Below are 14,390 nucleotides of genomic sequence, written 5' to 3'. Positions count from 1 at the left end.
CATTTTTCCACTCACGTACGTACGCATCATTTTCCTATTAGCAAAAATTGAAACTTTTTTTTTTTTGGCCATATATATATATATATATTTATCCGTCCCATTCCATTATTGATGAACGCAAAACATGCGGCTGTAGATTACGAAAGGTTCTATATTACCAACTTTTCTGTAAAAGATATATACAGCTTTACCAATTTTAGAATCCAAATTAAGGGAAGCACTAAGAAATGCAAAAGTATTTGTAAACTTCAAGTATTTTATAATAACAAATTTAAAATATATATATATATATACATACATTAATAGTAGTTTAACTATTTTGCCTGTCCACCCAACCTCGTTTTTGTATTGTACTGTTGGATTATTTTATTTTTTCCATCTGCTGAACTATTAAATAGTCACACACTCGAACAAGAAAGAATATTATGTGGCCCATGAGGGTCAAGTTTTAAATTTTCAAATCCTTGTTAAAATTTATTTATATTAAGAAATTTGACTATGAATGAGATCTACTAGTTTGAAGAAATTGTATTTTCGATTTTCAAATTTAAAATATTATAATTTTCTTTTTCGGTATGTTGAATTGTTAAATAGTCATGTACTCGATCAAAAAAGAATATTATCTGACTCATGAGGGTCTAAGTTTTAAATATTCAAATCCTTGTCAAAATTTGTTTGCACCATAAAATGAGGCCAAGATGTGAGATCCACTAGTTTGAGAAAGTTGCTTTTCAGCCCTCAAATTTAAAACATTTCAGTTCAAACTCTCAAGTTTTGCTTTATTAATGCAATTTTGTCCAATTTGATTTTTGACAAAGGGCACTTAATATTCAAGGTAATAAAAGAATTTTAAATAGAGCACTTAAATTGCCTCAAACTATAATTGGAGGAGTATCTAAATTGTAACAAATTATATTTTATTAATATTGTTAAATATGATAAGAATAATTAGTCATAGTTAGTTAAAAAAAATCCAACTAGATCAAAAATTGAAACTCGAAAGTTTAAAATATTAAAACATTTTAAATTTGAAAGCAAAAACAAAAACTATAACCTCTTCAAAATAGAAGATATTAAAATACAATTAATCCAATATACACTCCCTTTATTACACCAAACTATTACATCTATTTTATTTAGGCAAAGCTTTCAATGTCAATCCTTTTTTTTTTTTTCTGGGCCGAGAGCCTACTATGTCATCATAATATCATGATGAACATTAATGATTTTTTTAATTAAGAAATCTAGTATTTATTTTTAAGAATTCGAAGCCATAAATTGAATGATTATTTAAGTCCTTCCCTAAAAAACTCTAAAGATGAACTTAAATTTTCAAAATTACCAAAAAAAAAAAAAAAAAAAAATTCATATACCCAATAAAATTGCCCTTAAAAACTAGAGTAACATTATTTATCATCATCATTGATGATAATCACTAATGGTCTCCATAAAGACAAGATTATAATTAATTGGATCTTATCTACATATTTAATAATAAAATTTATCGGAGTAAGTAAAGCTTTGAAAATATTTAGCATATTATACTGTGATAGGTTCCATCGACGATGGGTTACCAGAACCCATAACCAGAAAGGATGCCCAAGAACTTGCAACTCACAAGCCCACCATTCAGAAGAAAACTTTGAAGCCCAATAGCTATTAGGCTTGGATAGTGCCACATTGCTAACTAAGATTGACATGTGAGCTCATGATGACTTGAGTTTTAGATGTAGGCTTCTAACCACGAGGCTGGAGGTTCTACCTAACGTGTTTGTGACAACCTCAAATGAAGAAATATGAAGAAATCAAAGTGTATGCTACTCTTGTTTGTAACACATAATTTAAAGAATTTTAGTTCTTATTTGTTGAAAAAATAACTTAATGTGTCAAATTTATATTAAAAGTAATTCTTATTTGTTTAAAAAGTAATTAATTTGTCAAATTTATGTGACAAAAAAAGAGAAAAAAAGAAAAAAGAAAAAAGAAAAAAGAGATATTGTCTGTCTTGTAAACACCTCCTCAAAAGAATTCGACACACGTACATTCTCAAAATTTTCTGACAAGAGTGATCCTCTAGTGGAGATTTTAGAAGGTTCTGATATTAAAAGTTCAATAGTCCATCTAAGCATTGTGACAGCTTGTTTGTTAAGAATTAGTTTTGTAACTAGTTGCAAATTATTTGAAAAGCAAGTGTATAAATATGTGTTTTGCTTCTAATTGCAATTATTGAATAGAATCAGAAAAAAGTATAGAAAAAGTTTCTCTTAAATTTTCTTGCCATCTTAGACTCAGATTTCTCACATATTCTGTTACAAGGTAATTATTTGTTAATTATATTTAAATGTAATTAGTGAAAATAAAAACTAAATTCCATCAAAATAAAACATTTTCATAATTGACATCCAAAATTTGACAATTTTAATATTATCACTGATTAAAACTATAGATTTTGGAATAATGCTACCTTCCCTTAATTTCATAAAAATAAAATAAAACAACAAGCCACTCTCTACATAGAAGACAATTATTAGAGGCTAGAGCTTCCGCTTATAAATTGGATGTTAAATTGGACATAGTTTATTATATGATCGTTGTTGTGGTATTTGTTTTGGTCTTGACTCCAGCATTGCTAACTGAAAGCCATATGGAGCATTTTCTTATTTTAATATTAGAATGTATTTCCATATGATTTTTAACAAAACAATAAAATCATTGTTTTATTACAAATTATAAAACCATTTTTAAAAAAAATGCTATTACACAAAATCCGTTTAGATTATGCTAAATTCAGATTTACTTTTTGGGATGACGGTAGAAGAAATAATCCGTTTGTCTATTCCTTCTTGTCCAACATTCCAAAGGCGCTGAGGCGCCCTAGAATCAATGCATATCTCTACCTCTATGGTCAAAATATGATAGTCACAACGAAAGCGACCAAAACAAAACTTATAAATTAAAAGGAAAAGCGAAAGTCGCACAAGCATAGTAAAATACTTTGGACGAAACCATATTTATTTAAGTGGTTTAGGTTATTCCTTTTACATGGTTTTGATTATTAGAGTACTCTTGAAGTATTATTATGGTACTCCTCCATAAATTAAGATTTGATCACCCAAAAGGCCTCTGGTTGTAGCAGTCGAGGTTATCTCCATATCCAACACCAAGTTGATCGCAGTATCTCTTATAGAATCCAATGCGATCCTCCACCTCATCGTTCCTACCTTTGCCACATTCAAGCCCACCATTGACGATGTTTGTGATCAAACCATAACCCAGAACTCGACCCGCATCAGAGTCAGATCTCGAGGGAGTCCATCTCTGGGTTATAACATCGTGGGGGGAGGGTTTTGGCGATTGTGGAGTCATCCAGAACCAGATTGCCGTCTTGAATGAAATGACAGCGTCGGTAGCAACAAGGTCTGGGTTGTTCAACAAATCTACTCTAATGGCTCTTCCACACTCACCATAGTTGTAGTTCCTATATATATATATATATATTATATACACATATATATTGAAATAGTTCATAAAAAATTATTAAAACTGAAAAAGAAAAGTAGGGGAGAACATTTTTTGGTAGCTTAATTAATTACCATGAAACTTGAATAGGACCACGGCCAAAATATTTGCGTCCGGAAGCACATGGATAGTTGGACTCAGTAGAACAGTAATCACTTCCATCATTTACCTCGCTAACATAGCAGTATCCCCAAGCGTATCTGCCATCAGGTGCAGAATCCCATCCTCCTGCATATATTTATAGTCCCCAAAAGTCCGTAAATCATCCAAATTTGTCATCACTTGGGATGGGATTTGTTTATTTATTGGTAGCCCTTAATTTTTTTTTTCCCCCTTAAATTTCTTAATACTAACAATCTAATGATGAGTATGTGCATCCTATAATGGTCATGTAAGGTGTAAATTCTAATTATACATGTTATCAATGATCATTGGATAATTTTATGGATTCATTTTCTCATATAAGATATTTTTTAATTTTAAAATATCAATAAATTAATAAATTAAATTAAACTAAATGCAAATATTAAAAAATGGATTCAACTAGTGATTCACGATAAAATATCCCATATCACAAAAAATATGTTCGGACTGCTTATTAATATATGATCTATGAAATTTAAAATTCTATTAGAGAAAGTGAATAATCTTATATAGTAAAATCTTATTTGACATAATTTCTGATTATTTATTCTAAAAAACCTATATAGTAAAGTTTTATTTGATATAGCTTTTGATTATTTATATTTAAAAACTGTTTTTGAAAATATTTGATTGAATAATATTGGAAAATGTTTTAGATTTCAAAAAGAGCTTCTAATCAAAACCAATATAAAGTAATTTTTTCAAGAAGTACTACACTTGTGGAACAAAAACTATGCCAAAAAAGGATTACTAAGGAGAATATATAAATCTTTAAGAATATAAACAGTACCACTAGTTTCATGGGAAGTTTGGCCTAAGAAAGCAGCGATCTCTCTTTTCCTGGTGGCTTCATCACCGGTGGTACCAAAGCCAGGGAAGGCTCTGGCAGAAGCAATGAAAGCATCGTAGCTATAAAAGCCCCTGCTGGGGCAGTCATTCCGATGCTTAAGAATCTCATCAAAAGTGGACCTTGAGATCGGGATATTACCGCCACCGCCATGGCCACGGCCACTGCCACCACCACCGCCACCGCCCATGCCACTGCTAGCAGAGCATTGGCTTTGGCAACCATTGGTGCAATATTCAGGTGTAGTGCCACACCACCCATACTGGCTGCAGCAAAGCCCTCCAGGGCAGGTAGCACCGCCAACGCGACTTCCACATTGCTCTGCTAGGCTTCCTTGGATGGAAAACAACAGGGAAATTATTGTCAAGCCCCAGAACATCATTTTGGTCATGTTTGTTTGTATCAACTAATTGTTGAGATGTTTGAGATGGCTTAGAGGTAAAGATGCGTATTTATAGATGGTGATGGAAGTAAAAGTATAGTTAATTAATTAATTAATTAATATATATTATTGCTATTATTATTATTAATTTTGTAACCTTTGAACTTGTACAATTACTTAAGGGATAATTTCATAAACTTCCAATGCGAGGTTTAAAACTTTTGTAAATTTGTAATTTTTTTTATTTTGGAAAATTTTACATATTTGTCATTGCCATTGTATTTTTATTGTTATTTTTATTTTTCAGCCAGTTCTATTTGAATTTCATTTTCTTTGCAAGTTTCTCTGTTTTTTCTTTTTACTAGCATAGAATACAAAAATTAAGCCAAAAAGTTAATGAATTTAACCAAAAAGTTAATGTGTAGAAAGATCGAATAATCTAAACCAAATATTTTAAAATAAAACAAATAGAGTTTCAATTGATAGTATTTAATTTGGTATTTAAAAATAAAATTTGAAGCTTCTAACTAATTTGTATTAAGTGAATTATATAGGCAAATTCTTACTTGGATAATTTTTTTGTCTCTGCAATAAAATTTTATTTTAATTTTGTATTTTATGCCAACAAATTAAAAACTGTAGAAACAAAAATCAAAGGGAAGTTTCTTAAATAAAATAAAAATACAATGGTAAATTTTCAATCAATAAGTCTCTAAAAAAATGGAGAAATACAATAATAAATTTGTAAAAAATTCAAAATATATATAAAGGAAGTTTGTAAAATTGTCTTTAAATGTGACATGTTTTCCATTTAAAAGTTCTGTTTGGATTGTATTAAAGTTAGTGGTAATTTGAAATTTTCTAAAATACAAATATTTTTAGTATTTGGATAATTTTAAAAAATGGGAATATATGGGGCCATGGAAGCTTGGAAATAGAGGAAAGTTATTTTCACCAAAAAAAAAATGTATTAATCAGATTCCTTGAAATCTTACTTTATATTTTTTTATTTAAACATATTTATCTTCAATTTCAGAGCATAAATTAATTTAGTTATTTTAATGTCTAAATTTTTCATTAATAATCAAACATTAACTAAATAAAGTTTTAGTAATTATTTTCTAAGAAATTAAATTTCTAAAAAATGGTTAATGAGAATTAGTTTTCTTTAAAACTTTAACAGTTCCGAATCAGTACCAGTGAAAAAAAGAGCAAGGGGGCGGCTGTTTATGGTAATAAGAAAGATCATCACAATAATTTTATATATTAATCAAATGGAACACTAATTAAAGTTTTCAAGCAAGTGTGATGATGATTCATGTGTCATTTCCAGCTAGTAATTGCAACGGGACAGCGGGATGATGCTAAAATGCGGACCATGATTCAATATTAGGATTGGTTTGTATAAAAAGGCCTTAATCAATTGACAATACAAAGTAATAATAATAATAAATAAATAAACAATATTAAATAACAAATGAAAATAAAATAGATTTAATTAAGTGAGTCTAACCTCTCAATATGCATAGAATTATTTTTATATTTTATTTCCTGTCTTAATTGGAAAAGCTAAAGTACATATAAGAAAATGTCTCGCCGTATTTTCATATTTTTTTTTCCCCAAAATTATTTTTAAGCAAAGAAATCCAAGGCTCCCTTTCTTGATTATACTCTCTCCCTCTCTTCCAAAGTTAAAAGGACCCCAAATTTACATATTTTGGGTTATAGTACACAAAGTTAAAAAGATAAGGTTTTAGTGAACTTCACTACTTGGATCACCATTAGACATCTTTACCCATATTACCAGCTATATAATATATACCTAGATCCAAGTGCAATAATTGAAGAACCATCCACTCATTTATATTTCTATGCAAACTTGATGGCATGGAGATCATTTCCTTTCCTCCAAATACTATAATAATTTTCCCTTTTTAGTGGGATTCAGCATTAATTTGTTCACATCTTTCCCATTCTTTTTTTGTCATTTTTAAACATTATATACTATTACGGCAGTCTTAAAAATGAATTTTTTATACTTAAAATGGAAGTGGATTAAAATGCGGTCATCATTTGTTTTTACTTGTTTTGATGTCACGTGTTCCATTGGTTTCCACCCTCTTCCCTATAATTCTTATAATTTTGATCATGCTATTCTATGGCCATGTGCATATGTATATAGTTTTGATATTCACCAAAGAAAAGAAAACAAAACAAAAATGAAATATGTATTAGTTTTGATATGATATGAACTCTTTCAAAATTACTTATGGAGAGGACCTCTTGAGTCAGTAGCCATATAAAAAAAAAAAAAAAAAAAAATTTGAATCAGCTTACAAAAAAACAAAAAAACAAATCTTATATAAACTTTTATGAGTTTTTCTTTTACTATTTCAGATTTATTTAAAAAAAAAAATTGGATTGCAACATAGAAATTATTTTTTAATAAATTGCTCATAAAATTTTAACCATATCAAAATTAATTTATATGCTATATTATAAATACAATAATACAAGAGTTATTAAAAAGTTTATCAATTTTTTTTTCATCAAATGATATGTTACTATTTAATTAATTTATTTTTTTTAATTGATTTGTTCATTTAATGGTTCCTTTTTATATATTTAGGTTATATAAATATGTCAACTAATAATATTTTAGTACGTATCATTTGAAAAATAAATTTAATAATTATTTTCATAATTATAATATTACTAGAAATGTCAACGGGATGGGACGAGACCGGTTTTTAAAATCCCATTCCCATCTCTATGGGGAATTATCTATCTCGTCCCTGTGGTTTTTTCCATTTCTTTATCGGCAGGACGGGGATGGGGATTTCCCAATCGGAGACGGGGTACGGTAGTTTCTCTGCTTTTTTTTTTTTTTTTATCATTCATATAATTTTTTTTCGAAAAATTTATATAATTTTTTTTTTATGAATAAAATGTAAATAAAGTGACTAAATGCAACAAAAATATAATAAATTACATCGATGTTTGCAGCCAAAGTTGAGGGCTTAGTTTGGAGCTTGTAAGAAAAGAAGAAAATGATGTTTTATATAAATGAAACTACAAAAAAAATTTTAAAAAATAAATAACTATATATACTGGGCCAGGTTTGGGGCGAGGTGTTTATTCCCTGTCCCCGGTTTGGGTTTTAAACCATTCTCCCGAGCATGCCCCGTAATCCCAATTTTTCAAAGAAAAACCACCCCGTTAGGGGCAGTGCACTGTAAGGATCGGGTCGTGCGGGGCAAATTGCCATTCCTAAATATTACTAAGAAAAATATTCAATATTTACAAAACAAAAAACCACTTAAAATCATGGTTAAGAAAACTCAAAAGGGATTAAAGCGCATGATAAAATATTGATGACAAACAAAAGCATGAAAATCTATCATTTATAATGGAATGGTCATTTATAATTATTATCACTGTTTATTATGATAATTTAAAACAATAAACAAACATAAGTGTCTGTCATTGTAAATGCTCATCGTTCAACTTTATTATGAGCATTTTAGATGATGTATAAAAGCATGTAGCGGTTGATAATTTTTAAGACCTACAGTTTTAATACCCTGTTAATTAAGCACCATTTTTTTTATTCTATTTTTTTAAAAGTTTAAGCTATATGTTAGATGTAAACTTTTATTGATGCCTTGATGTAACTAGCAATATCCTTTTCCTTTTCAGAGCATAAGAGATTTGCACTTTGGTTTTTATAATGTCTAAGTGGTTTAAATGAGTAAAATTAGGATACATTATGAATTGCATGCATGGAATATTTATTGTGGTTGAAGCTAGTTAACTTCTTATAATTTGACTAAGAAATGTTATCTTCTTGAAATTAATTAATTCAATGTATCCAATATTTCTTACAATATTAAGTAAGTAAAGAATTAAAATAAAAGAATAATATTGTATATATTTCACTGTATGTTTTCAAGATAAATCACACACCCCATCTACAGGCTATACGTCCTGTATATAAATAGGCAGCGGAAAGTTGTTTACAAGGAAAGAAACAATGTAGCCTGAATACTACAATATAGCCTTAATAATGATAGTTGACTAAATACAATTTTTTTATTCTTAAAATAGTTCCTTTAATTTTGGTCTTTTGTTTCTCTTGATTGCTATTTCTTTTTTCAATTTGTGTTGACCTGTGACATGTGAGATAAAAATATTATTTGATATATTTGCAACCTCATCAATTGAATCACTCCTGCCTCTGTCCTTGCTTTTCTTTTCTAAATAAGTTACCTTATCATGCCCATTCAAGATTGAGGGTGGTATGGAATGAACCCCGATCTTGGTTCTAAATGGGATGAATGTCAGGACCCGTCCAAAGTTCCCCACCGGAACCCTAGACAAGCCCTGATCCCAGGGAAACCCTACCGGACCCTTCTGTGGAAGATCCGGCAGAACCTCCCCTAAGGGATGGACTTACCACAAAATTTCCTGCACTGAAAACACACTTCTATAATTGTTCCCTTATTCCTCCCACAGTACGACGAACTGGTTCCACAAATTTCAGCACTCCAAAATAAAAATACAGTAATCCAGTGCAATACAAATACATAAGTGTCCCATACAGTATACAGAGCTTTATGAAGTACTACAAAATACAGAATACAGCAAAAGTGAACGAAATATTACAACTGCAGTAAAAGAAGAACAAGGTACTGCACGAACAAATACAGCGAGGAAGATCGAGTCCGCTCCGAGTGAACACCGACAACCTGGTACCTAGAGGAACGGAATTTAAGAGTGTGAGATGCTAATCATCTCAGTGAGCGACCCTACTACTCTACACTATCATACCACGGTAATAGGTATATAAATAATAATTATTTGGAAATAATAATGTCTCTCAAAACCCTTACAATTCTCTCAGTTGGAAAGGTTCCCCTTTTAAAACATTTTCACAAAACCCTTTATTCATATTTCCCGAAAACCAAGACATCAATTAAATACCAGAACAGTAATATTATATTTTTAATTCCAATACAGTTTCCAAACATTTTATTTTTAAAACACAGTTCTGAAAATCATTTGATGCACCCACTATATACCAGTGGCGCCAACAGTACCCAGCGTCCCAAGGTACCGCCAGACAGGAGGTTATAGAAAGAAACCGGCATACGGTCGCGTGGCGTCCCACTGCGCCGCTGCTAACCTGGTGTCCCGGCCAAAGGGGGGTGGCCGCCCTCTCCGATGGCATCCACAGGACACCCTCATAATATCAACCGCGCGCTACTCACACCCACCTGCGCGCTAATCACAACCGTGTGCACACTAACCATATCACATATACCATATCACATAATCAGAACACCAGTACGTGCACGGTGCATCTAAAAATTATAAAATCCATAAATTTAAATCATAAAACAAATTTCACATTTTTCATAAGCATAGCGGGCATAATCCATCCGCTTGAACCGGGAAATTCTCCACAATTTCCTTATAATCCATACCATAAATTCCATGATTTTCAAATCCACCAACTCCCAAATCCATCAATTCAAATATCCACATTTTTTTTTTCCAAGCATAAATAATTTCTCGAAATATCATAATCAAATCCCATAATATTTTATGGGCATATTTCATAAAAATTGAAATCACCAACATAACCAAATATTTTCCTTGAAATATTTGAAAATCAAATCGTGCCCAATTTACCATTAAAACCACACCAATTTCAAAATCCTCAAAACCATAAAATAATTCCACATGGCATAAATTGGTGAAATACACATTTTCTTAAATCCGATAAATTCACAAATAATTCCACAATAATTCAAATAAATATTTGGCACATAGAAATTAAATTCCAAATATTTAAATCACACATTATATATTCACCAATTAAATTCCCAAAATTAATTTGAAGGTGGGTCACTCACCTTGTGCACGTATCTCAATCAAGATCCTCCGCAGGATCGACTCCGCTACTTGCACGTGCACCTAAAACATCCACAGTACCAAAACCACAAATATTAATATTTTATTCGGGTAATCCCCAAATGGGTACCCGATGAGCGAACACCAAACGATAACTAAAATTTACGAATGATATACCGAATCGAAGCTCGAGTGATGCTAATCACAGATCCGGTCTTAATTTCTGATGATCGTACCCGACGGGGTCGGAATTTTATCGGGAAGCTTTTCGGGTTTCGGCTCCGCAATTCTCCCAAACCGTCGCGAATTGGTGGAAACGGAAGTCGGATTTGGGTTCAGGAGGTCGAACACTGCGGACTGGAGCTGGCCGGAATTTTCAGGGTACTCGCCGGAACAGTACTTTCCGGCGGCCGCCACGTCACCGGCAACCGTCGCCGGAACAGTAATTTCCGACGGTGGCCGTTTGCTGTGAAATTTTGCAGATTTGTAGATCGTGAGGAGAGCAATCCAACGGGACCGACGGTGAGCAAAACGGAGGTCGGACGGCGGAGAAATCACCGTTTGAAGATTTTCGACCCCTCGCCGGAAAACGCTCCGATCCCGGCGCGTCGGTGGTCCGATGGTCGTGATTTTTGGTGGGTAGGCCGGACTTGAGGAGAGGATCAAGGCTGTCAGGCGCGTGTACTGTTTATAGGCCGGAATAGTGCCGATTCGCGGTGGCCGGCGGTGGAGGGGAAAAATCGCCGCCAAACTTCGGACGTCCGATCCGGGCGCGTCCGGCGGCCGTTCGCCGTGAAATTTGGAGGTTTTGCCGGAAATGAGGTGGGCAAGCTTTCTGTCCGGCGCGTGTACAGTAACTCGGCCGGAACAGTGACAAAATCCGGTGGCCGGCGGTGGCTCTTTCTCTCTCCTCTCTCTCTTTCTCTCTCTTCTCTCTCTTTCTCTCTCTTCCCCGAGTGTTTTAACAAATAAAACCCCTGCATGACACTGTTCATGCCACGTGGACCAATCAGAAACTGACACGTGGCGTTTCACTGTTCACCGACCCAAAAAAAATATTAAAATAATACGGTATCCGGTAAACTTCAAACGTCCATAACTTTTTAACCGGATGTCCGTTTTGAGCGTGCCGCTAGTCTGTGAACTCGTATCGACGAGTACTTTACAACCATACAAGAGTCAACTCACAATTACATCACAAGAAAAAGTCAACTCCCGGCACCTTTTAGACAGTTTACACTTCAACTTGTTTTGCCCATAACTTTCAAACCGTAGCTCCGTTTTCGACGTGCTACTAGTCTACGAACTCAGGGCGTCATGCACTTCGCCACGGTACCCTGGTCAACTCGAAATTCCCACCGAGTCAAAAAGTCAACTTTGACCCCTTCGGTCAACGGTCAACCTCGGTCAACGTGCACGGATTCCGGTGCGATTCGGGACGGGGTGTTACAATGAACATATCTTTTAGATAAAGGTTTGGTGAACACATCAGCAACTTGAAGAGAAGAGGGAACAAACCGAGTAGTAAGAGTACCAAGGGCTACTTTTTCACAAACAAAATGGTAATCTACTGCAACGTGCTTGGTTCGTTTATGAAAAATGGGATTGATGGTCATGTGAAGAGCACTTATATTATCACAGAGAATCTAAGAACGAGAAGAAAGAAAGACACCAATGTCAGGAAGTAGAGATGAAAGCCATGTGAGTTCAGCAGCAGTGGAAGCCATGGCGCTATACTCAGCTTCCGTACTTGAACGAGCCACTGTTGGCTGCTTTTTAGAGGACTAGGAGATCCAATTTGCATCTAAGAAGACACAAAAACTGATGGTGCTAAGGCAAGTGGTGGGACATCCGACCTAATCAGCATCACAGAACCTTGTATGGTTGAGTGAGCTTTGAGAAAGGTAGCGAAAACCAAAGATGATAGTGCCACGTAAATATTGAAGAATTCTTTTTGACTTCACAAAGATGAAATGTTGTAGGAGATTTGAAATGTCGAGACACACGATTTACCGCATGAGTGATATCTGGATGGATGAAGGTTAAGTACTAGAGACTACCCACGAGACGTCGATATTCAGTGGCATCTATTGGTTGTGTATCACCAACATGAGGAGTAGTTTTGACTGCCATTGATGTAGCCATATGTGCGGCTTCAGATTTTGGCTCGAGCAAGGAGATCACGAATGTATTTTCCTTGTGAGAGAAAGATGCCCTCTAGAAAGTATTGTACTTCCACACCAAGAAAGTAATGCAAAGAGCCAAGATCTTTAGTAGCAAACTTTGTACCCATGTGATGGATTAATTTGTGAATGGTGTCATTATCATTGCCTGTTAGAATAAGATCATCAACATAAATGAGTAATAAAATGATAATGGATTGATTAGTAAAAACAAATAAGGAAGAATTCGGTTTCCTACAGTAAAAACCAAAAGAAAGAAGAAAGTCAGAAAGAAGATAAAAAAAATTGGGTTTGCTCAATACATACAACATATGTTGGAAAAAGAAAATTGAAAATGTTAGAACTTAAGTACTAGGGTTTGAATCCATATACCATATATATAGAGAGAAAAAAAAAAGCAATATAATTAAGAAAGAACAACATAGGACTGAAAAAGAGGAACCTTTGCTATCTATAGATTCTATGGTATGCTTTTACAAAGGCACAAAATTTTGCAATCGTGAGATTTTATCTGATAGCATAAATTGTGGAGGGGAAGGTGTAACAACCCATACCAAAATACACATGTTATATAAGCTTAATGAGGTGAACAGTATGTGGGTCCAAAGTGACTTTTTCTATGGTTAAGATTTTCATTTTGAATAATGTATCATTGTGTAGAACTTGTCGACACAAGGTCATAGACTGGTGGCATGCCAAATTCTGAGTTACGGTTGTATAAAGTTTCAAATATTAATTTTATATCAGTGTCTAAACCAGTTCCAGATTTTCATCTTTTAGTGATCCAATGCTCTATATAAATGTTGAAAAGTGTGACCAACCGCAAAAAAATTCCAAAATATCCATTTTGTCCTTCAAACCTAAGAAATTTCTCTCCAGACCCATGGATCCTAAATAGGTTGTTTCGAACTCATTTTACACCTAACCAGGTCATCACTGTTTTGCCCAATTCTAGCCACCCGCCATATGTACGCCCCAGCCACCATTGTTACATACCCCCAAGCGACCGTACAGGCCAAATTTCAAGCCAAACCACAGCCTGAGCATCAGGATCGGCCGTTTATCCATTTTTCGGCCATTTTAGGCCAATCCATACACTTATCCAGCATTTTTTGACCCTCTGAATTCATTTCTGTGGTCCATTTGCCAGGATTCTTCACCATTTGAGAGATACATCAACTTGGACTTTGGCCAAGTATTGCAATAAGTTTTTCGACCACTAGTGAGATGTTTATACTGAGGTGAGTAAACCATTGTATTCCTATCTCATGGGCTTTCCATTGATATCAAAATTTCTGAATTTTGAAAGTCGTTTGATAATTTTTTCATTTTTGGATTGATTAGTTAAATACCGAATAAATTTCAGAATGTGTTCGTACAAAATTGGTTAAATTGGAAA

At 33.4% G+C, this 14,390-nt stretch overlaps 1 protein-coding gene across 1 annotated transcript; it reads right to left on the bottom strand.

Annotated features, from left to right (window-relative positions):
* Positions 1 to 3,049: 3,049 nt before the first annotated feature.
* On the bottom strand, positions 3,050 to 4,908 carry LOC132799485 (endochitinase-like). The gene is made up of 3 exons (XM_060811456.1): positions 4,454 to 4,908; positions 3,594 to 3,747; positions 3,050 to 3,478 (listed from the first exon to the last, which is right to left on the bottom strand). The coding sequence occupies exons 1-3, from the start codon at positions 4,899 to 4,901 to the stop codon at positions 3,109 to 3,111; spliced, it is 972 nt and encodes a 323-aa protein (XP_060667439.1). The 5' UTR covers positions 4,902 to 4,908; the 3' UTR covers positions 3,050 to 3,108.
* Positions 4,909 to 14,390: the final 9,482 nt, after the last annotated feature.

This window comes from Ziziphus jujuba, chromosome 9 (genome assembly GCF_031755915.1).
Source record: "Ziziphus jujuba cultivar Dongzao chromosome 9, ASM3175591v1".
In the NCBI taxonomy this organism is placed as follows: Eukaryota; Viridiplantae; Streptophyta; class Magnoliopsida; order Rosales; family Rhamnaceae; genus Ziziphus; species Ziziphus jujuba.
The sequence above is the reverse complement of the archived record's forward strand: the minus strand, read 5'-3'. Positions and strand labels throughout refer to the sequence as shown.